Raw genomic sequence first — 26,657 nt, forward strand, 5'->3', positions numbered from 1 at the left:
CATTCCCTCTAAAATCTGGAACAAGACAGTGATGGCCTCTATCACCACTTCTATTCAATTTAGTTCTCGAAGTACTAGCCAGAGCAATTAGACAGACAAAAGAAATTAAAGGCATAAAAATAGGAAAAGAAGAAATTAAATTATCGCTATTTGCAGATGACATGATAATTTACTTAACAGACCCAAAAGGATCTACAAAGAAGCTGCTAGAGTTAATAAATGAATTCAGCAAAGTGGCAGGATATAAAATCAACACGCACAAATCAAAGGCATTCCTGTATATCAGCAACAAAACCTCTGAAATGGAAATAAGGAAAACCACTCCATTCACAATATCCTCAAAGAAAATAAGATACTTGGGAATCAACCTAACAAAAGAGGTGAAAGATTTATACAATGAAAACTACAGAACCTTAAAGAGAGAGATAGAAGAAGATCTCAGAAGATGGAAAAATGTACCCTGTTCATGGATAGGCAGAACTAACATCATCAAAATGGCGATATTACCCAAAGTTCTCTACAGGTTTAATGCAATGCCAATCAGAATCCCAAAGACATTTCTTGTAGAAATAGATAAAGCAATCATGAAATTCATATGGAAAAACAAAAGACCCAGAATAGCAAAAGCAATTCTAAGCAGGAAGTGTGAATCAGGAGGTATAGCGATACCAGAGCTCAAACTGTACTACAAAGCAATAGTAACAAAAAAAGCATGGTACTGGTACCAAAACAGGCAGGTGGACCAATGGTACAGAATAGAGGACACAGAGACTAATCCACAAAGTTACAACTATCTTATATTTGATAAAGGGGCTAAAAACATGCAATGGAGGAAGGATAGCATCTTCAACAAATGGTGCTGGGAAAATTGGAAATCCATATGCAACAAAATGAAATTGAATCCCTTTCTCTCGCCAGCCACAAAAGTTAACTCAAAATGGATCAAGGAGCTAGATATAAAAACAGAGACACTGCGTCTGATAGAAGGAAAAGTTGGCTACGATCTACATATTGTGGGGTCGGGCTCCAAATTCCTTAATAGAACGCCCGTAGCCCAAGAGTTAATGACAAGAATAAATAAATGGGACCTACTTAAACTAAAAAGTTTTTTCTCAGCAAGAGAAACAGTAAAAGAGGTAAATAGAGAGCCTACATCCTGGGAACAAATTTTTACCCCTCACACCTCAGATAGAGCCCTAATATCCAGAATGTACAAAGAACTCAAAAAATTAAACAATAAGATAACAAATAACCCAATCAACAAATGGGCCAAGGACCTGAACAGACACTTCTCAGAGGAGGACATACAATCAATCCACAAGCACATGAGAAAATGCTCACCATCTCTAGCAATCAGAGAAATGCAAATCAAAACCACCCTAAGATACCATTTCACTCCTGTAAGATTGGCAGCCATTATGAAGTCAAACAACAATAAGTGTTGGCGAGGATGTGGGGAAAAGGGCACACTTGTTCACTGCTGGTGGGACTGCAAAATGGTGAGGCCAATTTGGAAAGCAGTATGGAGATTCCTGGGAAAGCTGGGAATGGATCCACCATTTGACCCAGCTATTGCCCTTCTTGGACTATTCCCTGAGGACCTTAAAAGAGCACACTATACGGATACGGCCACATCAATGATTATAGCAGCACAATTCACAATAGCTAGACTGTGGAACCAACCTAGATGCCCTTCAATAGATGAGTGGATAAAAAAATTGTGGCAGCTATACACAATGGAGTATTATGCAGCACTAAGAAACGACAAAATCATAGAATTTGCAGGGAAATGGATGGCATTAGAGCAGATTATGCTAAGTGAAGCTAGCCAAGCCCTAAAAAACAAATGTCAAATGTCTTCTTTGATATAAAGAGAGCCACTAAGAATAGAACAGGAAGGAAGAGCATGAGGAAAAGACTAACAGTAAACTAAGACGAATGGGGGGAGAGAAAGGAAGAGAGAAGGGAAAACATATGGAAATGGTAGGAGACCTTCAGTGATACACAAAATTATAAGAGGTTATGAGGGGCAAGGGGGTGGGGGGAAAAAAAGGGGAGAGAATTGAACAACAGCAGAGGAGGTAGAGAGGGAATATGGGAGGGGAGGGGAGGGGAGGGGGGATAGTAGGGGATAGGAAAGGTAGCAGAATACAACAGTCACTAATATGCCATTATGTAAAAATGTGAGTATGTAACAGAAGTGAGTCTGTATTATGTATTTGGGGAGTTCAAAACCCAATTGAGTCGAATGTATGAAAGATGATATGTCTTGAGCTCTGTAATGTTTTGAACAATCAATAAAAATTAAAAAAAAAATAGTCAATGGAAAGAATGCCACAGCCACCTGCAGGGGGAAGGGAACACCCACACTGTCCCAAGTAATTTAATAAACTATGCACACACTTCCAATGTGGTGCCAGACAGGAGAACAGTATTCGTAGTTAAACTTTGAATCACCTTTCTTACTCGACCCAACTAACATGACTCATTTTAGATTAATGTACTGAGAAAGTTAATAGAAAAACTTGCATAAATTAATCTTTCAAAGAACTCTGAACTGATAAGATATTTACAATTAATACCATTGTTTTCAATAGTCTGGGGCTGAAATAACCCCTGGATTCTAAGAAGAGGATTCCTAACACTTAGGTTTAGTAAGGTCAGAGGCTTCCTGTCCCATAGCCCCAGTACAGCCCAAGGAGTGTGCCCCAGCAGGCCAGGATGAAGAGACCCCCATGAAGCTCACCTTCTTTGGTCTCTGCTCCACTCTGTGGCTGGAATCCATGAGCACTCTGACTCATACATCTGGAAGAGAAAACCCTGAGACACACAAGAATCAACATGTCTTACAAGAGAGTTTCTCATTAACTCTCAAGAAATAATAGTAAAAGAAGCTGGTCAACAATCACAGCCTGTTGCTGAAACACAGATGGAGCTGCTTAGATCCACGGTGTAAATAAATGAAATGTTTTTTCTCTTCAGTTCTTTTTGAGGAAAACACTCTTACAGATAAAGGCCAGGCATGGAACACTAGTATGTCGTGTCACTTCTGTGTCTCGGCACCACAACAACCAGCCCTCCTTGTGGCAGGACAGGACAATGGCTTCCTAGTTCCAATGGGCTCATTTGCTGTACAGCATAAGGGGCTGACTGGGCACTGATGCCCAACAAGGTGGAGGCACTGATGTGCTTCAGCTGAGCGAATACCTTTCTGATGAGCCCACAGCCTCAGGCTAACATCCAGATTTTAAAACAATAGCTACCAACAAAGATAAGAAAGCTATGCAAACCACTTGCATTAAAGCTGTGGTTAAGTACACTAGGGGCAGGGGCCTCACCTCATACTGCCCAGGATTCCCTTAAGGAATGTCATTAAAATGTGAAGTAAAAAGCACAAAGCACTTTTAATTAAACAATATCATATCAAATCACAAGTTGCAAGACAGTCACAGTGACTGAAGATAAAAACAAACAACAAGTGATGTGACATTAATTCTAATATCTGAAACCCAGAAAACTCTCAAAATTGGGGAAAAAACTTTCACAATAGTGTGGACGTGGCTTGTGACATGGAGTCACAAACATGGATCCCATACTGCTCCGTGGGAGGACAAAAGGAGTACGAGGGCATGCCAGCCACTGCCTGGAGTAATGTCCCCTGCAGGCCTTGGCCACAGCCAGGAGGCAAAAGGCAATTCCAACTATAGGTGTTTATTCTTCAAATACAGAGTGACTTGCGTTTCAGGAAATTTTAATTTATAATTCAGAAGAAAAGTATGAAGACAAACAAATCTAAAATCTAGAAGAGGGATAGATCCCTCTAAAGAGGTATAAAATACACATGTTTGAAAGTTTTGGGCTCAATTTTTTTGATAATTTTTTTCAACAACATATTCATGTAAATCATTTTAGCTGGGTATGGTGGCACACACCTGTAATCCCAGCTACTCAAGAGGCTGAGCCAAGAGAAGCTCAAGTTTGAGGCCAGCCTCAGCAGCTTAGTACATACTCTCAGGAACAACAAAACCAAAAAAGAGATGAGGATGTTGCTCAGGGATAAAGCACCCTCAGGTTCAATTTCCAGTACTGCAAGAAAAACATTTTTTAATAGAGATACCCCATCTCTTACATAATGCTCTTGATACTGCAGGTCATAAAAAAGAAGCTGACAGATGCCATTTACACCACTCTCATCTCCAGGTCTGGCTTTGACTTACCTGGACTCTGTCACTGGCTGGGCTGTCAAAGGAGTAGGAGGAGCTATGCTCTGGCACACTGCTGGGGACACCAAAGCAGGAGGAACAGCATCTGCCGCAGGAGGAACAACAGGAGGCACCTCTCTGGGCTTCTCGCCCAAGTTCTTTGGGGTTTGCTGATTGAGTGACAGAAGACATCGAGCACCAAGTTCCCACTGAGCACCTGTGCCTAGCCCCACACATGCTGAATCCACCTTTCATGCCAGACAAACAAAGGAACAAAAATAAACCACAAAGACCAGAATGTTATTATCAGGTATTAGAGCTTTCAAAGCATGTGACCCTTATCCTTCCAGGTGCTTTAAAACACCTGGAAATTTTCAACAGTGACCAAAAAAGACCACTCCAAAACATAACGAATGCTTTGTTGCTTTCAACCCCGGCTGTGAATGCCACTCACACTTCTAACCATTGGAAAATAACCAGCCTCTGCAGTCATATCAGTATTTAAGAAGTGTCTTGTTTCTCTTTATTAAACTGAGGGAAAAAAAAAACAATAAATCAATGTTACCAAACGCTCACAATGGTGTTCTCTTAAACTACCCTTGATAGGCAGCGTCGTCTTCCTAAATAGGACATGTGTATATGAACTGCCTCAGAAATAGGGTTCATGTTTGGAAGGATTAGACTAAAGGTCTTTGTTTTTCTACTCACAAGTACATAGATTAGAACTAATGTTACCAACTTAAAAGACAGAAGGGTTAATTCCTTGCCCAAAAAGTATCCTTACAAATTGTTAGGAAAAACATCAAATGTCTAGAATATTGTTTTAAACAATAACACTACTTATCAAAGAATGTAACTTAAAACGACCTACATCATTTCCTTACCTACTAAATTAGTACAGATCAAAAATAATTGTACACCCCAACTGGAGGAGGAACCCAGCCTCCCGCCTGCACGGTCGACAGACCATGCGACCCGGAGAGGGGGCACAGCTGCCCGCCAGAGAGGTAGACAGACCACCCCAACTGGAGGAGCCGCCTGCCCATACAGTCACCTGACTGAGCTCTGGACAAACATAGATCTCCCCAACACCCCCCACCTCATCAAACACCTTATGAGAAAAAATGATGAAACTCATCTTGGAAACTCCCACCAACCCTTAAAACCATCAACCGGTGGGCGTGGCTACCAGTTTGGTTCTTCAGCGGATCAGGCACCTGGTTTACATCTCAGAGAATAAGAGTGGAGAGGCCACAGGTGGAAGTTCAAGTCCTCTCATACTGACTACCACCACCACCCTGAACCCAGAGACTCCAGCTAGGAACTGACAATGCCACCAACTGGAAGATATGAAAACAGAGTTCTGAGAGGCATTTTTTTTCTTTCTTTTTTTATCTTCTCTCTCTCTTTTCATCCATTCATCCAGTCTCCTCTACCCTTCCCCCTCTGGTCCTCGAAACCTCAACATATGTGAAACCAAGAATTGTGCATGAAAAAGGTCTTTAACAACTGAGTCACCAGAATAATGTAATATAGAGGAATTCCATATGCCCCACCTCCCTCCCCCCTTTTATTTCTTTTTTCTCTTATTTTCTTTTTCCCACCCTCTTTTTTCTCTTTCTATCCTTGTTATTTGTTTTTCTCCTTCTTACTCCCTCTATTCCAAAAGACACAACATAATCTTTGGGACACAATGAAAGCAGTTCTAAGAGGAAAATTCATTGCTAGGAGTTCATTCCTTAAAAAAACAACAAAAAAAAACCATATAAATGATCTCGCACTTCATCTCAAAACCCTAGAAAAAGAAGAGCAAAACAACAGCAAAAGTAGTAGAAGGCAAGAAATAATTAAAATCAGAGCTGAAATCAATGAAACTGAAACAAAAGAAACAATTGAAAAAATTGACAAAACTAAAAGTTGGTTCTTTGAAAAAATAAATCAGATCGACAGACCCTTAGCCATGCTAATGAAGAGAAGAAGAGAGAGAACTCAGATTACTAGCATACGGGATGAAAAAGGCAATATCACAACAGACACTACAGAAATACAGAAGAATTAGAAATTACTTTTAATCCTTATACTCCAATAAAATAGAAGATAGTGAAGGCATCGATAAATTTCTTAAGTTATCTGATCTGCCCAGATTGAGTCCGGGGGATATACACAACTTAAACAGACCAATATCAATTGAGGAAGACAGGGATGCCCTCTCTCTCCACTTCTGTTCAAGAAGCCATCAAAAGACTACCAACTAAGAAAAGCCCAGAACCGGATGGGTATACAGCAGAGTTTTACAAAACCTTTAAAGAAGAACTAATACCAATACTTTTCAAGCTATTTCAGGAAATAGAAAAAGAGGGAGAACTTCCAAATTCATTCTACAAGGCCAACATCGCCCTGATTCCTAAACCAGATAAAGACACTTCAAAGAAAGAAAACTACAGACCAATATCTAATGAACCTAGATGCAAAAATCCTCAATAAAATTATGGCAAATCGGATACAAAAACATATCAAAAAGATCGTGCATCATGATCAAGTAAGATTCATCCCTGGGATGCAAGGATGGTTCGATATATGGAAATCAATAAACGTTTTTCACCACATCAACAGACTTAAAGATAAAAACCATATGATCATCTTGATAGATGCAGAAAAAGCATTCAATAAAAACATTAGAAAAACTAGGGATAACAGGAACATACTTCAATATTATAAAAGCTATCTATGCTAAGCCTCAGGCTAGCATCATTCTGATGGAGGAAAAATTGAAGGCATTCTCTCTAAAATCTGGAACAAGACAGGGATGCCCTCTCTCACCACTTCTGTTCAACATAGTTCTCAAAATACTGGCCACAGCAATTAGATGAAAGAAATTAAAGGCATAAAAATAGGAAAAGAAGAACTTAAATTATCACTATTTGCGGTTGACATGATTCTATACCTAGCAGACCCAAAAGGGTCTACAAAGAAACTACTAGAGTTAATAAATGAATTCAGCAAAGTGGCAGGATATAAAATCAACACACATAAATCAAAAGTATTCCTGTATATCAGCGACAAATCTTCTGAAATGGAAATGAGGACAACCACCCCATTCACAATATCCTCAAAAAAAAATAAAATACTTGGGAATCAACCTAACAAAAGAGGTGAAAGATTTATACAATGAAAACTACAGAACCCTAAAGAGAGAAATAGAAGAAGATCTTAGAAGATGGAAAAATATACCCTGTTCATGAATAAGCAGAACTAACATCATCAAATTGGCAATATCACCAAAAGTTCTCTATAGGTTTAATGCAATGCCAATCAAAATCCCAACAGCATTTCTTGTAGAAATAGATAAAGCAATCATGAAATTCATATGGAAAAATAAAAGACCCAGAACAGCAAAAGCAATTCTAAGCAGGAAGAGTGAATCAGGCGGTATAGCAACACCAGACTTCAAACTATACTACAGAGCAATAGTAACAAAAACAGCATGGTACTGGTACCAAAACAGGCGGGTGGACCAATGGTACAGAATAGAGGACACAGAGACCAATCCACAAAATTACAACTATCTTATATTTGACAAAGGGGCTAAAAGCATGCAATGGAGGAAGAATAGCATCTTCAACAAATGCTGGGAAAACTGGAAATCCATATGCAACAAAATGAAAGTGAATCCCTTTCTGTCGCCATGCACAAAAGTTAACTCAAAAGGGATCAAGGAGCTTGATATCAAATCAGAGACTCTGTGTCTGATAGAAGAAAAAGTAAGCTCCAATCTACATATTCCCTAAAGACCTTAAAAGATCGCATTATAGGGATACTGCTACATCAATGTTCATAGCAGCACAATTCACAATAGCTAGGCTGTGGAACCAACCTAGATGTCCTTCAATAGATGAATGGATAAAAAAAAAATGTGGCATTTATACACAATGGAGTATTACTCTGCACTAAAAAATGATAAAAGCATGGCATTTGCAGGGAAATGGATGGCATTAGAGCAGATTATGCTAAGTGAAGCTAGCCAATCCCTAAAAAACAAATGCCAAATGTCTTCTTTGATATAAGGAGAGCAACTAAGAACAGAGCAGGGAGGAAGAGCATGAGAAGAAGATTAACATTAAACAGGGATGAGAGGTAGGAGGGAAAGGGACAGAGAAGGGAAATTGCATGGAAATGGAAGGAGACCCTCATTGTTATACAAAATTACATATAACAGGAAGTGAGGGGAAAGGGTAAAAAAAAACAAGAGAGAGAAATGAATTACAGTAGATGGGGTAGAGAGAGAAGATGGGAGGGGAGGGGGGATAGTAGAGGATAGGAAAGGCAACAGAATACAACAGACACTAGTATGGCAATATGTAAAAACGTGGATGTGTAACCAATCAGATTCTGCAATCTGTATACGGGGTAAAAATGGGAGTTCATAACCCACTTGAATCAAATGTATGAAATATGATATATCAAGAACTATGTAATGTTTTGAACAACTAATAAAAAAATAAAAATAAAAAATAAATAGAAGAACAGAAAAAAAAATAATTGTAATACAGGTTTACTTACATATTGCTTATATAAAATGCTTGGAATTAGAAATGTGTCAGGTTTCAAAATTTTTTCGGATTTTGGGAATATTTTCATAGACTAGTTAAGCATGCATCCCTTATTCAAAAATTTGCAATCTAAAATGCTCTCAGATCCACAACTTTCTGAGAATGGGACATGACACTAAAAAAGTTTCAGATTTGGGAGCTTTCCAGATTTCAGAGATGCTTGACCAATATTCAGTTCTGAAGAAAATATTTTAAAAAGAATAATCAGAGATTTTCTCTACCAGATAGCAAAATAGGAAAGCTATAGCATATATACAATATGGAAAGATCAAGAAGAGATATACTCTCACTCCTCTTCTCTATCCAGAATTCACCTAATCCTCCCATGCTCCCCCTCCCTACCCCACTATAAGTCAGCCTCCTCATTTGATTTTTTGGCAATTGGAGAAAGGGAGGGGGCAGGGGATTAGCAAGGGAGGTGGAATATAATGGACATCATTATCCAAAGTACATGTATGAAGACACGAATTGGGTGTCAACATACTTTACATATAAACAGATATGAAAAATTGTGGTATATATGTGTAATAAGAACTGTAATGCAAAAAAAGGTACATAAAGGCATGAATTGGAGTGAACATACTCTATATACAAAGATAAGAAAAATTGTATCCTATATGTGTAATAAGAATTGTAATGCATTCCGCAGTCATGTATTTAAAAAAAAATCAATAAAAGAGTAAATAAATATATATATATATATATATATATATATATATATATATATATGTATGTATAAAGAAGAGAGATAGTGACTAAAACAAATATTAGAAATGGATTTTATAATATAAAAACTTAGTATGTGATAAACATATTTTGAATAAAGGGGCCGAGCTGGTCAATAAATGATTTATGGACAACTGGCAATTCATTTTGGAAAGTACATCTTCATGCCACCTCTACACAGGAAAATCCTATAAAGGGACCTGGAGGACCAGACCCTTAGGGTACTGAGTATGATGGAGGGACAGAGCTGTGCATCACATTTCTTTTGTTACAACACGCTTCCCAAGAACAACAGGGATTACATTTATAAAACCGAGAGTCAGAATGATCCAGGACTTTCCAATACCAATGGTAGAAGCCAAAAGGCAACGGGCAATGCCTTTGAAAACTCTAAGGGAGGCTGAGGCAAGAGGATTGCCAGGTCAAGGCCAGCCTGGACAACTTAACAGACTCTGTTCCAAGATCAAAAGCAAACCAACAGAAAATGCACTGAGAGTATAGCTCAGTGGTAAAGTAACCCTGGGTTCAATCTCTAGTACTGCATAAAATCCAAAATGACTTGAGGGAAAATGATTTCCTTCCTAGAACAGTTCTAGTCAAATCATCAACCAGTGTGAGGGTAGAACAAAGACACCATTAGACAAGCAAGAGATCTCAAAAACTTAACCCCTCATACATGCTTTTTAAAAAAGTTATGAGAGATTGTGTACCTTTAAAATGGGGACCTTAAGGAAAAGCAATGGCATGTGAATCAGGGATATACCACCAGAGAGAAGCAGGAAGAACCACTCCTCAGAGGCTCTGGAAGACATCTGGTCAAGAAAAGGGAATGGGAGTGCATCTGATGTATTGGATGTGATTGATGAATATTTTAAGTTTCTTCAGAATTTGGGGATAGATGACTGATAAGAAGCAAGAAAATACATAAAAACAAAACAATGAGACAATTATTTTAACAACTGCTTATATCGATCAAGGGAAAACACAAGTTATATAAAAATTGAAATAAACATTAAAAATGAAAAAACCCAATAGAAAAATAGACAAATCCATCAAAGTCAATTTATTTGATTGGTACCAGGGATTGAACCCATGGGTGCTTAACCACTGAGTCATACCCCTGGCCCTTTTTATTTTGAGACAGAGTCTCCCTAAGTTGCTGAGGTCAGCCTTGAACTTGTGAGCCTCCTGTCTCTGTCTCTGGAATCACTGGGATTTTAGATGTGTACCACCACACCTGGTTTTATGGTCAATTTAAAGAAAAAAGAAGACAAAAAGCCACTAAATCAATTAAAAATGTCCAGTACCACTTGTAATTAAAGAAACAGGTGGTTGAAAATACTTAGGATAACTAACATTATCAAAATGTATGTGAGAAACAAGTAATTTTATATACTATTGATATGAGGTAAAATGAAATTTTTTAGAGGACAGTATTTTAGGTGCACAAACTTCAAAGGCAACAGTTGTACTTCCATCATTTCTAGAGAAACAATCTTGTATCATGTTTGTAACAGTCTCTGTATGATGTTGGTACCTGCCCTGCTGTAAGTATGACAGAAGACCATGCTGCAGCAGGTAAACTGGGTCTCTGTGCAGTGATATTGAAAGATATGTTTGTAGAAAAAGCAGAAAATAAGTCTTATTTATATGGAAAATTCAACTGTGTTCATTTTTATGTGTGTTCATGCACAGCATATATCTGGAAAAAAGATAAATTTCAGCAATTAGCACTGAATAAGAACATTCGTGGATATTCATGTATGTTTGAGTCTTCCCCCCACCCGTGTGGGCAGCTGAAATTAAGGTCACTTGTGTGAATTTCCAGGGACATCAAATAAAACACAGACACACGCTTTACCTTTAAGCAAGCTTCAGGACACGGCTTTTCTGCTCTCGGCCTCAGGCTCCCCAAATGGGGGAGCAAGAGAAAGTCACGAGAGGCTGGCGAGAGAGCAAGCACATTCGGAAGCAGGCTTTTATTGGGGGACCTTATTCTTAGAAAGTTCCATCCAAAAAAGGCCAGAAGGGGCAGGGTTACAAGGGATAGATGAGTGTAATTCAACCCAAGGGGCCATGGAGCAACACACCTACGTCTGAAGGAACGCCCTCAACTTCCTGGACCGGGGCAATGTCCAGGTCACTATAAGATGTAGTGACTGGTCAAAGCCTCTCGGCTCCAGGATGGAAGGTGCAAATCATTCAGAGTGGCTCCCCATAATTGGGTATACATACTTATATCTAGTGAATGTTCTGGCATAGATTTTGCATATATATATATATATATATATATATATATATATATATATATATATATATATTACACACACACACCTTTCATTCAATATTAAAAAAAAAATCATTGCAGTCATGAATTTTCTATCATTTTAAAAACATGCATTTAAATAAGCTTTACCTTTAAAGTATCCTATGTCACAGACAGACATATACAATGTGGAAGATAAGCAAATGTAATATAGCTTAAATTATTCCCAATCTCTCCCATTCATAAATAATTTCAAGAAAATATGTGGCTGTAATATTCATCCCTATTTCTTCTTCCCACACAAGACAATGGCAAACAGAAATATGTCTAGATGACACATTATTGGAAGTCTATAGTCATTGTATAAAAGCCAGAAAAAGGACGCTAAGTTCTAATGTGTGAATATATAAGCAGGGTCACACACATACATGAAACCTCAGCCCTCTATTCTCTACATTCCTTTGTTCATTCTTCATTTGAATGTCTTTCTGAATCACACAATTTTAAATTTTGGAAAGTTACTAGCTAGAATTAACTCTAAAACAGGGCCTAGAGAGCCAACAATCCCCACCGTTGGGCACAGGACGCCCAGGTCAGAGCATGTCTGTACCTAAGGCTTTTCCTGGACACTCGGCAGGTCCTCCTGGGACAGCTCCACCACTTGATGCAAATTCTTATGAAGCTCATCCATTTTCTGCTTTAATAGCTGCTCTTCAAAAGCATTTGCTTCTTTCTTTTTCATATAATGTCTGTCTTCATTTACTTAAGGAAAAAAAAAAGGTTTATATGCAAAGCTTAAATTCAGTTCATCAGAGGAATACATAACAAATGGATAAAGTCCAATTTTAAGATGGCAAGTCCTATTTTAAGATGGCAACATTTTTTAGTTTTTTCCATATTTACAATCTTTATATGCCCTTAGCACAGTAACTATTAAATTCAGAGTATAAGTTACAAAAATTTATGAAGATCAAGTCTACCTGGTAATAGCACAGTATCTTATTAAATGCTTCTCATAAAACAATTGGGGTTGTGCTAATCATTTGAAAATAATTGATCATTTCAGTTTTTAAAAAAGATACGATTCTCTAGGAAGTAAAAGTAAAAGAGTTGGGGCATCAAGCATACTGTCAGTAACACAGCCCAAAACTGGCTCATGAGACAAAGTAGACTCTGGCTGGACACTTTCAGGCTGTGGTATGTGAATGAAAAAATTATCCAGGCATAATTCAAAATGGATCTCCAAGAATAATGACTGACTTTTTGTTGTTGACCAAATATGAAAACGGGCTGGCCTGGCGTCAGTTTTGTTCTCCTCCTTCTCCTTTGCCTCCTGCCAGGAACTCGGTTTGCTCCTAGGTTCTGGGTGACGGTGACAACTCTGATCAGCACTGGCCCACGATGATCACATTTGGTGGACTTGCCTTCATGCCCTCCTTTGCTATTCGATGTGAAATCACTCTAAGCCTCAAGGCATGGGAGTATTAGACTCCAGTAGGGAGAATACGTCAATGAGTGGTATGGGTCTCCAGCGGCCAGTCTTAAGGAATACCAAGTTTCTAGAAGCACTGGGCGCACTTCCTGGCTGCCATGTGGAATGCCAGCCATCCATCGGGCTGACCCAGGCAGTGTCTTCCTCATCCCTGGCCCAGGGGATATTTTTAGGCCCAGGGGGATATTCTTGGCCAGCAGAGGGCTCACAGAGACATGGGGTCCTTCCAGCTCATGGCTCTGCCCCCGCCCCAAGCCTGAGACAACAGAGCCACATTCCCAGCCTGACATTAATATCTTGAATAGGGAACCCTCCTCCCTTTAACTTACGTTTTCTATTTAAGGTGGGCTTCTTGTATGGAGCATCTAAGTGGGTCTCTCACTGTAAACTCTTACATTCCCCTACTAATGTATTACATGTTAGGTATATTTTTATATGCCTATTGGTTTCTCATGTTTTCTTTTTGAAGGGCTTGTTCAAGTTTTTGCTCATTTAAAAAACTGAGTTATCTTTTTCTACATTTCACTGTCAATGATAGAAATTTAGGTTTTTCTTGTTCTTTATAAATTTGAGGAAGTTCCCACCTGTTCCTAGTTTGTAGGGAATTTCTTAAAACTCGTGAATGGGCACTGGAATTTGTCAATGTTTTTTCTTTGTTTATTGAGATGTTCACATGATTTTTTCTTGTCTACTAATATGATGAAATAACATTACAATTTCGCATATCCAATGCTGGATGCACAGGTGTGTACATCTGAACATGGGGAGAAATTCCAGCTGGTCGTGACCTACTGTCCTTTCTATAAATTGCTAGATCCAACTTGAGAATGTTGTTTAGGATTTTAGTTTCTATATCCATGAAGGATACTGGTCTTGTAATGTCATCCTTTGGTGTCATGTTTTTCCTAGATTTAGGAAATATGTTAGGGAATGTTTTCTCCTTTTCTATTCTTTGGAAGAGAGTGCATAAGATGGGTATTATTTCTTCCTTAAATGTTTGCGGGAAGTCACTAGAGTGAAGCCATAAGGACTTGGAGTTTTCATTGTAGGAAGTTTTTTAATTGAAGTTATAATTTCTTTAAAAGAGAAATTCAAATTTTCTATTTCTTCTTATGTCAGTTTCAGTAAATTATGGTTTTTTATAAAATTATCTATTTCATCAATGTTGTCAGATTTACTGGCATACAATTCCTTATAATACCCCTTATTGTCCTCAGTGTCTGCAGGATCAGTAATGATATTTCTATTTCAATAGGAGATATTGATAATTTGTTTTCTTTTTTTTTTTTTTTTTTGTACCAGGGATTGAACTCAACCACTGAGCTACATCCCCAGCCCTATTTTTTTTTTTTTTTTAATTTAGAGACAGGGTCTCACTGTGTTGTTTAGCACCTCACTGTTGCTGAGGCTGGCTTTGAACTTGCGATTCTCCTATCTCAGCTTCCAGAGCTGCTGGGATTACAGGTGTGCATGTGCCACCTCGCCCGGCTTTCTTTCACTCTTTTTAAAGTATCTTGGTCAGTCTTTCTGGGCATCTTTCAATTTTATTAATCTCTTCAAAGAATCAAACTTCATCTCCACTGATTTTCTCTTCTGTCCACCTGTTTTCTATTTCATTAATTTCTACTCTTTGTTATTTCCTCTTTTCTACATTCTTAGGTTTAATTCACTCTTCAATTTCTAGTCTCTTAAGTTCCCAGCTTAGATCACTGATTTTAAACCTTCCCTCTTTCTAGTATATGCAATTAAAGCTACGGATTTCTACCTAAGCACCACTTAAGCTACATCTCATGAAAGATACATTATTTTTTTTAGAAGTCATTCAGACTATCATTTGGTATTAGGTAAAAAATGGTCTTTTAGGAATCAGGGAAGAGCTGAGCAGAAAAGGATTCCAGAGATGGCGATGCTCCATATCTTGCCTGGGGAGCTGGATATACATTGCATTTTCAAAAATGCAATGCTCTATACTTAGACCTGAACTGTACACAACACTAGAAGACAGGTACCAGTCCCTCTCATAAGTGAAGAAATCTAAGGCCCAGATGGGTTAACTGTGTGTGTACCAACATCACACACTGAAGAGCCAGGGTTAACCCACTGCGGTACCACACACTCACACACACAGCGCACTCCACATTTAATGTGTGGTACCACACAAGGGCTTCTCCATCATCCTGTGTGAGATGGTTCAACTCAGTGAGCTTACCTTACTGCCATCAAACAGACAGAGGCAAACATGTCTGCTGAGCACCTGGATGCTCGTTCCTGGGAGAGGAATCATCTTACAGCTCCACAGGGTGAGGATCAAGGAAACACGACTTGGCCTTGACTTAATCTGAAAGAAAAACATAAAAACCTATTAATAGTGGTACAAATCCATTTCCAAAGCATCATTTGTAAAATACAGCTTAAGAAGATATACATAGAATACAAAAAGGAAAACTTTTACATGGATATACATACACAGAGTTTCAATAGTCTGTTCAAAATCAAACCCAGTTATTTCAGGTAAATTTTGCATAAAGTTATATTTGAAATATTTGCATTTTTTTTAACTACTTAAAAACTTCAATGAAAGACTACTAGTACTAGCAGGTAAAATATATGACCTGACCCTCGAATCACTGTATTCTAGTCTCCAGGTCCATTCCCATACGATGTGAGGAATTGTAAAGAGTTACCCTAGCATGACAACCAAGATACCTGGCATTAATGTCACCCAGCTACCTCCTCTTTGGTTCTTAGATGCTTTGACATAGAATGTCATGTTTGGTCTGACTGTTCAAATCTATTTCACAGATAAAGGTCAGATTGTGAATACATAAACTGGCATTCTGTATTTTTATTTTTAAAGAACAGCTTCAATCAGCTAAACTTTACATTCTGCTTTATGATCACAAGCCTTTTCATTTAAATAATTTATATTGTTGCAAAAGATAAGATAATATCAATAATCTGTCACCTTTTTATTTAAGTAATGAGAGCTGGGTTTTTAGTTCCCGGGCACAAGTTCACGGCATTAACTGTGATCTGCTCAAGCACTGGTGCACCAAGCAGCCCCTCTGCCCAATCGCAATACAGCACCTCCTACTAAGGTGCCAGTTGATGCTCAGGGTGAGAGGATTAGGGGCACCAAGTTCTGCACCCCCCTTCCTACCACCCCGGCCAACACTGAGGGGTAAAGTCAAGGTAAATGGGAAGAGAGTGACATACTCTAATGCAGTTTATATCTGTTACAGGCAGATATAAAGTAGAATTAAAGATCAAGAGCATATTCTACTTCAAATACTGGCATAGCAAGAATCTTTTTTTCTTGGTGGTACCCAAAAAGTGTGATCATGAGGTTCTGCCAACTTTTTCATTCCCACTCAACTAAGATCATGTCACTTCCACTCTTCCTGACGGAGCTGGCAGCTTCCCACTGCAAGAGATCTGAGATGAGCAGCTTGCAGACAGCAAAGTCTGCTTAGTTCTTGGTCTCAGAGGTCTCAGTCCATGGTCGCTTGGCTCCACTGTTTTGGGGCCAGTGGCAAGGCAGGGAATCAGAGCGGGGAGCACATGGTGGTGTGATGTGTCACCTCGCAGCAGCCAGGAAGCAGATGGGAGAGAGGCAGGGGCTGGGGTCCCACAATCCCTTCATGGGTGTGGCTCAGCCATGTAACTTCCCCTCACTAGGCCCCAGCTCCAGGTCCTACCGCTTCCCAATAGCCCCCAGGCTGGCAGCAAGCCTTGACCCATGGGCCGTGGGGCACCTATCCAAAGCACAGTGCTGGCCAACACTGACTGCGTTCTCATACTCTGCCAGGCACTGCCAAAGCCTTCATAAATTCTCACAACCACTCGATGTTAGGAGGACTGTCATCCCTGTTCCCAGATGAAGACACTGAGGTAAAGCATGATGAACAGGGAGACTCAGTATTACATCCTTTGTGGCCATGGGAGAAGGGCACAACCGCTAAGAGAAACCAGAGTCAGGGGACCAAGTCTAGGTGCTGCCTTGGCTATGTGAACACCACTGCTTTAAAGCCACATGTCACTCATGTGCTGGCCCCAGGACAACGGCAGCCAGGCTGCAGCATCTCTGCTGTCGCTGTACTCACAGTGCCTGTTTTCGCGTCCCACATCAGATCTCTGAAGGCCAGCTGTGATGCCGTGAGGTCAGGTTGCAGAAAGTAACTTGCTCGAAACTGATTCCCTGAAAAAACAGCTTTCCTTTATTTTCTTATAAAAAGAAGAATGAAATTCAAAACCAAAAGTCTCAGACATTATGCTACAAATTTAGGAAACAGATATTTCCAAAATGCCAAGGGGCTTACTAGCAACTTGCTTTCCAAGACAGATGAACCAAGATAGAATCATGCTCAAAATTTTAAGATAAAAACTGATAAAAGACTACTTTAAGATAGTTTTAAGGAAGATCTTAAAGAGTTTAGACCAACAACATGCTTCACAGTGAAGATGATTTATTCAAATATTTCTATAAAATGCAGAAATGTGTAACATTTTTTTATATATTTTAGAAAAAATACATAACCATTAGTTTTGCTTCTTTTTTAAATTTTTTTAGTTGTTGATGTAACTTTATTTTTATTTATATGTGGGGCTGAGGATCGAACCTGGTACCTCACACATGCTAGGCAAGTCCTGTGCCATTTAAGCCCCAGCCCCAGTCCCAGCCCTGCTTCTTTCTTCACATATATGTTTTTAGTTGTAGAGGCATAAAATACCTTCATTTTATTTATTTACTCTTCCGTGGTGCTGAGGATGGACCCGGTGCCTCACATGTGCTAGGCAAGCGCTCTACATTGAGCCCGGCCCCAGAACCTAGTTTTACTTCTTAACACAAAAGTGCAGGAATCCATCCACAAAATGCACAAGGACCTTTTCAACACTTAAGCCAGCGAGGGGGTAGGTCTCGTATTTGGGAACTTATAGTGGCACTTCTGCTATCAAGACCACCCAATGCAAGTGAACTCCCCCTCCACTCTGCCAAAAGGTCCTGCGCAGCACCGGAGATGGGTATGACCTGTCAGGAATGAAGCAGCCTACCTGTCCCCACCTCTATCCTGCTTTGGTGAAGAATTTTCTACCAAAAGTCTTTGATGTGTTCCAATATAAATAAAGCAAGCGCGGGCTCCATTCTTTGTTAGGAGCTAGACCCATCTGGTCAGCTTTGCTCTTTGATGCCCCTGCTCTGAAACTGCTTTCCTGTGTTCTGAGGTCATCTCGTGGTACTTTTTTTAACTATTACTTCCCAGCCAGCCCATCCCTCCGAAGGGAAGCCATTCCCTTGCCCACGCAGGATATGGGAGATACATAAGCATTTTTATACTTCTCTTCCATAGTTTATCATGAAGAATATTTATTATAAAATCACTTTTTTGTTTAAGAAATCATTTAAGTCCCTGCCCTGTGCCATGGGCTGTGCTAGGAGCTGCAAATGGAGCCGAGAATCCTTGTTGACCACGGCTGAGTGAGGGAAACAGAGAAGTAGGCACATGAGACTAGTGCATGTGCTCACAGGGTGGGAGGGAAGCCGCGCTGCCAGAGCGGGCATCGCTGCCAAGGTAGAAGGGACCCTGAGACTACAGGATGCGAAGGAGCAGGAAGAACCTTCCCAGCAGAAATAACCTTGAAGCAGCCCTTCCACCCGCAGTTAATGGCTCAGGCACACAGGAGCCAGCCTGCACCTCATGACTCCCCTTCAAAATGAGCTTCTAGACAAAAGTTGCCAAGCACCGGGAAATCCAGGGTGAACAGGAATCAGAAAGCCCACGGAACGCTCCAGGAGAGCCCTTGCTGTGAAGAGGAGCAGAGGAAGGGAGGCTTCCTTGCTGGGACGGGATGGGCTGGTGGCACGATGCTGGGACGGGATGGGCCATTGGCACTGTGGTGCGCTGCTCACAGTGGTGGCAGGGGAAGGCAGGACAGGCAGGCTAGAGAGCAGGAAAGGGCTGGCAATTAAAGAGAATAGGGAAGGGCTGGAGCCCACATCACAGGTAAACAGATGGTCCTCTCATAGAACTGGAGTCCTTGCTTATGGTCACAAGAGGGACAAGGAAAGGACGTGCTCCAAAGAGAAGTGAGACTCGGCATCTTCCTCAACTTGTTTTAGCTACCAGAGAAAAATTAGCCTCCAAGCATGGCTGCAGAGGCCGAGCGCCACCGTACCTTCCTCCAGCAGCTGGGAGAGTGTGGAAGGCCTGAAGCCTGCGGGGATAGCCCCCATGCTGGTTAACACACCCACGGTGTTCATCTGCCGAGGAGAGGACAAACAAAAGTGGTCTGCTCGCTTCCATCCATGATTCCTCACCTCCCCACTGTGTCCCTTCAGCACCACAGCAAGCCCAACCCAACGGGAAAACACCACGTGCACGTGTCGGGAAAGTGCTGCAACGTGACCCAATTCCTGAGAGGCCATGGCCATCACTGGATCTGCACTCTCACAAGGACTTGGGGCCCACATAGTGCTGGGCGCAGAGCTTTGTGTTTCTAGATCACTGCTTCAAGTACATTCTGACTGTAATGCTCCTGCTCCACCCCCACCCCAACTGCACTGCCTTTCAGCAGATGATACCACTAGCATCTCCTTGGGAGTTAGAAGAGCAGTAGAAGGTCAGGAAGATGCTAACTGAACCGTTCATGGTGATTACTCACGGGGTGGAGAATTTTCATTTTGTCGTGTCATTTTTTTTAAATGACAGGATTACAGATAGTGTCTTACCTTTCTGGGTTTTTCAGACTTTTCAAATAATAACTAAAATCTAATGCCAGCCTTTGCCAAAATGATAAATAATCTGGATAGGGTCAATGAGAAAGATTCCGAGCTCTGAAATCACACCATGAATGAGATGATCTACTCTTTTTGTACAGAAGCCCTAATGAGAAATGCTGGTTGCAGCTCAGGCTTGCTAAGGCAGAAAGAGAAGCCTTCTGCCCTGCACCTTCCACACCTGAGCCTGGGTAGATCTAGGCAGTCTAGAAGAGTCTCCATCCTGGTTTGAATCTGAACTCAACCAGAACTAAAGGTAATAGAACACTTAGGACATCCCAAATGTCTTAATTGCCAAAAATATTATAAGACATCAAATATAAAGTATTATTAATAAGACAGCAGATACCAACCTCTGAGATAGCTTTTTGAACAGCACTGCAGCGAGTATCAGTTCTGGGGAAATGAAAGAGCAGGTAAGTGCAGGCGCAGCCTCTGCCCCTCACCACACGAATCAGAGAACAAGTACAAACACTCAGTAGATTCTGAAGACCAAACAATCTCTAGGCGAGGCCAAGCTAGAACTAAATGCACTAAAAATAATTGCAGAACTAAAGTAGCCATGACCTTTAGGTCAACAATAATATGAAAAGCTCTCTGGGTATAAGTTGACTCCATTTCAAGAAAATCTTGCATTATTTTAATAGTAAAAATAAATTAAAAAGTCGGCAGAAGCTGCTCGCTCTCCCGCGCTCTGTACCTCTGATTAGCTTCGGATTCACCCTCTGTCCCCCCGGTGTCCTCCTCACTGCCCTCTTCACTTGTCGCCTGCTCCTCTTCTTTGTCACAGGGCTGGAAAAGTGTTGAAACAGGAAGTGCTTTCCAACTAACACAAAAATCAACAAATAAAAATGCTACGACTTTCAGAAACTTTCAGGCACAGAGGGGAATTTATATGTGACAGGGAAAAAATTTCAACCCATGACTGATAACTTCACTATGTGAAACAATGACAAAGACTAAAATAAACAGCAAATTCACCAAAATAAATCCCAGGTAGAATTTATTCAAATGAAAAAAATTAAAAGAATTACCTTTGATAGGAGAAAATAAAGGTGGAGTAAAGCCCTTTGCAGTTACGATACCAAAATTTAAAAAATCATATATGGAAATGCTAGCAGATTTCACTAATAAAAAATACACGCAGCTGAAGGTCAATAAAGAAACCATTAACACCAAGTTCTAAGGGTTAATTTCATAAAAAGCTCTTATAAATCAAGAAAAAGATTTTTTAAAAAAATTCATTTGAAAAATGGTCAAAGAAACTGAACTGGTTATCCACAAAGAAGAAGCGCAAATGGTCGTAAATCATATGAAAGGATGCTCGGCCTCATTCGGAGTATCACAAGTACAAATAAAAACTATGAGGCTGTTTTGTTGACCACATTGGCAAAGGCTAAGAAAGACTGGTACTGGCCAGCCTCGGCAGATGCATGGGGAAATAAGCCCTCTTGACATAGGAGGCCATAATTTTGCCAAGACAAAATTGGCAAAATAAATCAAGATATAAAGGTGTAAACCCTTTGAAGCACTGACAAGCATGTAGGATTTCACCCAAGAAGAACAACCAAGAGTCTACAAAGAGGTACATTCAGACTGATCCAAACAGGCTGCAGGTGGCCACCCTCCACCTCTTCCTCTCTAGCAGAACCACTGACTCATCGGGCCTGCTGAGACTCCATCTGGCCAGCCAGCCTCCCTTGCAGCTAGGTGTGGCCTGGGGACTAAATATGCTGGTCGTCGAGACGTGGCTGAAGTTTTCTAACTTCCAGAAAACTTTTTACCTCCTTAGATAGCAGCTCATATTTCTTGATTCTTTCCTCTTTTCCCTTTTGCTGCTGAGAATCATTAAAGGATTTGGCCACTGACTTAACTAAAGAGGTAACCCAGGAAGAGCTGCCTCACTTGGAGCTATGGAGTTGCAGGTGGGGCCTGAACCAGCACCAGAAAGCCATCTCCACACTCCTCCCATGTGTGGGAGAAGACGCAGCTACCTCAGGTGAGCTGCTTTGGGGAGATTTTTTGGTACTCATAGAAGCTAATTTTAGGTTCTTTGTGGCATAATTGATGGTGATTATAGGTTGCAAACACCCTGAATAAATGTCACCACGAGCTGGAATGCTTGCTGCCTTCCAAAGGACCACCTAGACCTGTCCTGCATGGTGCATAGCCCTTCGCCACCCGTGGCTACTGAGCTCTTCACATTAGCACAGGTTGAGATGTGCTGTCCACGTAAACACACACTGGATTTTGAACCTAATATAAAACAAGTAACTCAATGTCCAAATATAGATCATGTGTTGAAACGATATTTTTGATATATTAGACAATATAAAATATTAAAAATAATTCCCCCTATTTGTTTACTTCTTAATGAGTGTAATGAAAATATATATTTGTGTCTTTTGCTGGCAAAGAATTCCTAAAACTCTTGGAATCTCCTGAATTCTTATCCATAAGAAGTTTTCTTATTCCTAAGAAGTTCAACCATTCTAGTGTGCAGGCTAGTGAGGTGCCTCTAGAGGACCCCTAGACAGCTTCAGGAAGGGATTAGAGGTTGGAACCTTCAGCTCTTCCTTCCAAACTTTAGGGAGGATGGAGGAGCTAGAGATTAAATTCATCACCAATGGTCAGTGATTTAGTTAATGAGAATAAACAAACTTCCATAGAAACCCCCGGGAGGCTGAGGCTTCGGTATCTTCCAGGTGGGTGAATACACAAAGGCTTTGGGGAACAGCACGCTTAGGTCCTGCATGCCCCACCTCAACATCTTGCCCTGTGCGTCTTCTTCACTGGTGTTCCTGAGTTGCATCCTTTATAATAAACTGGTACATCCAAGTATAGTTGTCCCGCAGTATCCTCAGGGGATTGGTCCCAGGAATCCCCATGGATACTAAACCTAAGGATGCTCTAGTCACTTATATAAAATGATACAGTATTTGCATATGACCTGTATACATCTTCCCACATACCTTAAATCATATACAAAATACTTATGATCTCTAACACAATGTAAATGCCAAATAAATGATTATTATATTGTATAGTTTAGAAAATAATGACAAGAAAAAGAAATGTACATGTTCAATATAGACGCAACTGTTTTAAGATATTTTTGCTCTGTATCCTCAGATACAGAGGACAGACAGGAAAGTGTTCTCCCAAGTTCTGTGAGTCACCCTAGGGAATCATGAGACCCCTGCAGAAGGAGATGAGACTTCTGAATTTTTGGCCAATCAGTCAGAAGTACAAGTGGCTGCTGGGACATGTGACTGGCATCTGAACATAGGGCAGTCTAGTGGAACTGTGCCCTTACTGTGTGACACCTGTGCTAAATCCAGGAGTTAAGGCCAGAATCCAACTGAGTTGCTAGACACTGGCTGGTGCTATGGAGCTGATATGGAAAATGACACCCGTGGTGTCAGAGAATAACCCCGCCCCTCCGTCAGGAACTCAATTACAAGAAGAATTTCTCCTTTCTTAACGCAAAACAAAGTACAAATTTAAAAATAAAAATAAAGCTCACTAGTCATGAGTAGCATTTCATTACTAATGCTTTAAAATATACACTGAAAAAAGGAAATATTTCCTTAATTCAATATTTATCCTAACTTTTATCAAATGCTTCCCTACTGCCATACCCCAATACCTTTGTGACTATAAATGAATCATTCCTTTGGGTTGCTCAACACACATTCAAATTCTACATGCAAATGGGGACCATTTCCACAAGCATTTATGAGGACCCGTACTTATTCTAGCAATTTGATTATTACAGAAAATATTTTTAAATTTGTAAGTCTCTCTTTGGAAAATTTCTTCCAGGAGTATCATATAAATCCCTGAAGAAAAATGATTCTATTAAGTTAAGCCCTATTTTGAAACAAAAATAGTTTACCCAATGTTCCTACCTACCTAATCCATGTTTTCAACAATACTTGTCCATTGAAAACAATACTTGTTCATGTACGAAATATAATCCATCCTTGAAAAACAGTAATTTCCACTACTGAAGACATGTAAAAGCAAAGACTTTCTTAGAATATACATTATTATTTAGTATTGGTGGCATTTTTCCAGGAAAAGTTAAAAAAAAAACCTATGAATTAAAATGTATTAGCTGAGTGCAGTAGCACATGCCTGTAATTTCAGTGACTTGGGAGTCTGAGGCAGGAGGACTACAAGTTTGGGGCCAGCCTCAGCAACTTGGCAAGGTTCTAAGTATCTTAGCAAGGGGTCCTGTCTCAAAGTAAAAATAAAAAGGGGTGGGGACGTAGCTCAGTGATAAAGCACTCCCAAATTCAATCCCTGGTACCAAACCAAACAAAAAACAATAAAGATATTACTTGTACAATATTCTTGCATATTTTACTATTAATGAGTGTCACACTTTGAAGTTAAACAAAAGATCAAGATTTATATATTCAATAAAAATTTCTTTGAATCATTTCACTAGCAGAAAACTGTCTCAAATCCTTTACAAACCACACCTGCATGGCTGAGGCTGTAGGTCAGGGGTAGATCACCTGCCCGGCTAGGCCAGGTCTGATCCCTGCTCTGCATAAACAAACAAGACCCACAACTTCTTTTTTCTATCCCACCTGCCACTTATGTATGCACAGGCCTAGAATGGACGTGCGCCCCTTCAAGTCTAAGCCAACAGGAAGAAGTGTGATAGTGCTCCCCCTACCTCAGCTAGAACACTGCCTAACTCACCTGAATAACTTGGTACATATGACATTCAGAAACTAATTATAAAATTTTACCCCTTGTTAAGATTTATCAACACTAAAGCCACATCTTTAGAACAGGTAACTTTAATAATAGACTCTCACATAACTACTGCTTGTAAATCATAATCCCTTATTTAAACAGACTGAGCCTTTAGAAACATTCTCCTTACACTAGGTCCCCGTCTTCTCTACTTACCTTAAATGTAAGGTCCCCAACTTGCTGAGCAGTAAAATCTCCAAGAGCAATATATTTTCTACTTGTTTGTTTAGGACATTCATTTTCTTGTTCCTCTTCCTCTTCTGATTCTTCTTCCTCTCCACCACTTTCTTCCATTTCGTCATCATTTTCACCTTCTTCATCTTCCTCAGAAGAATCCTCATCTTCCTCTTTGTCCGTAAGTACATCAGTTCTACAAAAAGCATTTGTATGAGGAGATCTCTTGGAAAAACATGCGAATACAAACCCAGTTGGAGCAGAACCTCTGTACCTTGAAGAACTGTTCCATTTTTGGAGCTGGCCAAAAAAAAAAAGCAATGAAAGGAAAGTACAACTAATGGTTCCCACAACCGTGCTGAGCACACGTGACCTGAAGGACTGAGGGTGGACAAGGAGCCGGTTCATATGAGCGAGGCCTGTGCTACAAGAGCACTCCACCCCCGGCCTGGGTCCCCCATTCAGGACACGCTGCTTGAGCGCTCTCACACAGTGCTTGAAACACAAGTGGGGGTTTTGATTCTGGCTCTCTCTCTTCCGTGGGTGACCTTCTTGTAAGCTCTCCCTTTCTCATAAATAAAGTTGAGATAACAACAGAACCTGACTCCTAAGGCTGTCATGAGGATCAGGTGAGTGACAATCCGTAAAGTGTTTAGAACAATGTCTGCCTGCAGTGAGCTTCCCATCAGAGCCAGTTAGGATGAGGGCTGAGGCAGTGGTTCAGTGGTAGAGCTCTTGAATGTATACTGGAGTATCTGGATATACCTAGAGCCATTTATCTTCATCACTATTGTATTTCTTTCCTCTTAATCAGTGTTGCTAAGAATTTATCAATTTGATTAATATTTACAGAAAAGTCAATGTTTGGCTTTGCTGAATGCACCACTGTTTATCTGTTGATGTCACTGTTTTCTGTTCCCATTGTATTTTTTCCTTTCCCTTGGGTTTACCTTGTTCTTTTTTCTGGCTTCTTAAGTTAACAGCTTCAATAATTGATTTTTGGTATCTTTTAAAATTATTCATTGAAGCCATGAATTCCTTTCTAAGCACTGCCTTGGCTGCAATCCATGAGTCATACATCCTTTTTAAAATATTTTTTTAGTTGTAGTTGGACATAATAAATAAAGGTATTATGTGGTGCTGAGGCTCAAACCCAGCGTCTCATACGTGCTAGGCAAGCACTCTATCGCTGAGCCACAACCCAGCCCCAGAGTCATACATTTTTATCATTTGAAATATTTTCCAATTTCTAGTGCAATACTTTCTTGAATTAATGCATCATACAGATAAAGTATGTAACTTAATTTGCAGACTTTTAATGATATCTAGTTATTTTTCTGTCACTGAGCTTTAATAAAATTCTAAGAGATCAAAAAATATATACAATTTCAATTCTTTGAAATTTATTGAAAATTGCTCTCTGGTCCTATATGGCTCATTTTGACTAATGTTATATGTTCATTTGAAAAGAATGCATATTATTTATTTGCACAGATTTTTATAGTTGTTTGTGGTGGAAAAGTTAAGTAAAATATCAGCTATTCTGACATTCTTAATGCTAGAATTCAGTGAAAATTCTAGAATCTTCGAGTCAATATTCTTACCATTTTTCCCACAGTGTAAAAAGCTGGGGAAGAGC

The 26,657-nt window shown here is 40.0% G+C and overlaps 1 protein-coding gene across 16 annotated transcripts in view; it reads right to left on the minus strand.

Annotated features, from left to right (window-relative positions):
• Positions 1 to 26,657, minus strand: part of LOC144372296 (mitoregulin-like) — an 89,380-nt gene that overhangs the window by 52,473 nt on the left and 10,250 nt on the right. For 9 of the 16 annotated variants that reach the window (XM_078035653.1, XM_078035657.1, XM_078035659.1 and 6 more), the window contains exons 4-11: positions 25,001 to 25,318; positions 20,772 to 20,897; positions 20,425 to 20,467; positions 19,471 to 19,555; positions 17,400 to 17,494; positions 15,506 to 15,634; positions 4,218 to 4,450; positions 2,747 to 2,820 (exon numbers count right to left, since the gene is read on the minus strand). The exons of 4 other annotated variants lie outside the window; for them this stretch is intronic. In XM_078035653.1, the coding sequence (XP_077891779.1) occupies positions 2,747 to 2,820; positions 4,218 to 4,450; positions 15,506 to 15,634; positions 17,400 to 17,494; positions 19,471 to 19,555; positions 20,425 to 20,467; positions 20,772 to 20,897; positions 25,001 to 25,227 (1,012 nt within the window). In that variant the 5' untranslated portion in view covers positions 25,228 to 25,318. Of the gene's footprint in view, positions 1 to 2,746; positions 2,821 to 4,217; positions 4,451 to 12,421; positions 12,567 to 15,505; positions 15,635 to 17,399; positions 17,495 to 19,470; positions 19,556 to 20,424; positions 20,468 to 20,771; positions 20,898 to 25,000; positions 25,319 to 26,657 lie in introns of those variants that run through there. 3 more of the 16 variants (XM_078035674.1, XM_078035673.1, XM_078035662.1) reach the window with 2 other exon arrangements.

This window comes from Ictidomys tridecemlineatus (assembly GCF_052094955.1).
Source record: "Ictidomys tridecemlineatus isolate mIctTri1 chromosome 12 unlocalized genomic scaffold, mIctTri1.hap1 SUPER_12_unloc_2, whole genome shotgun sequence".
Classification (NCBI taxonomy): Eukaryota; Metazoa; Chordata; class Mammalia; order Rodentia; family Sciuridae; genus Ictidomys; species Ictidomys tridecemlineatus.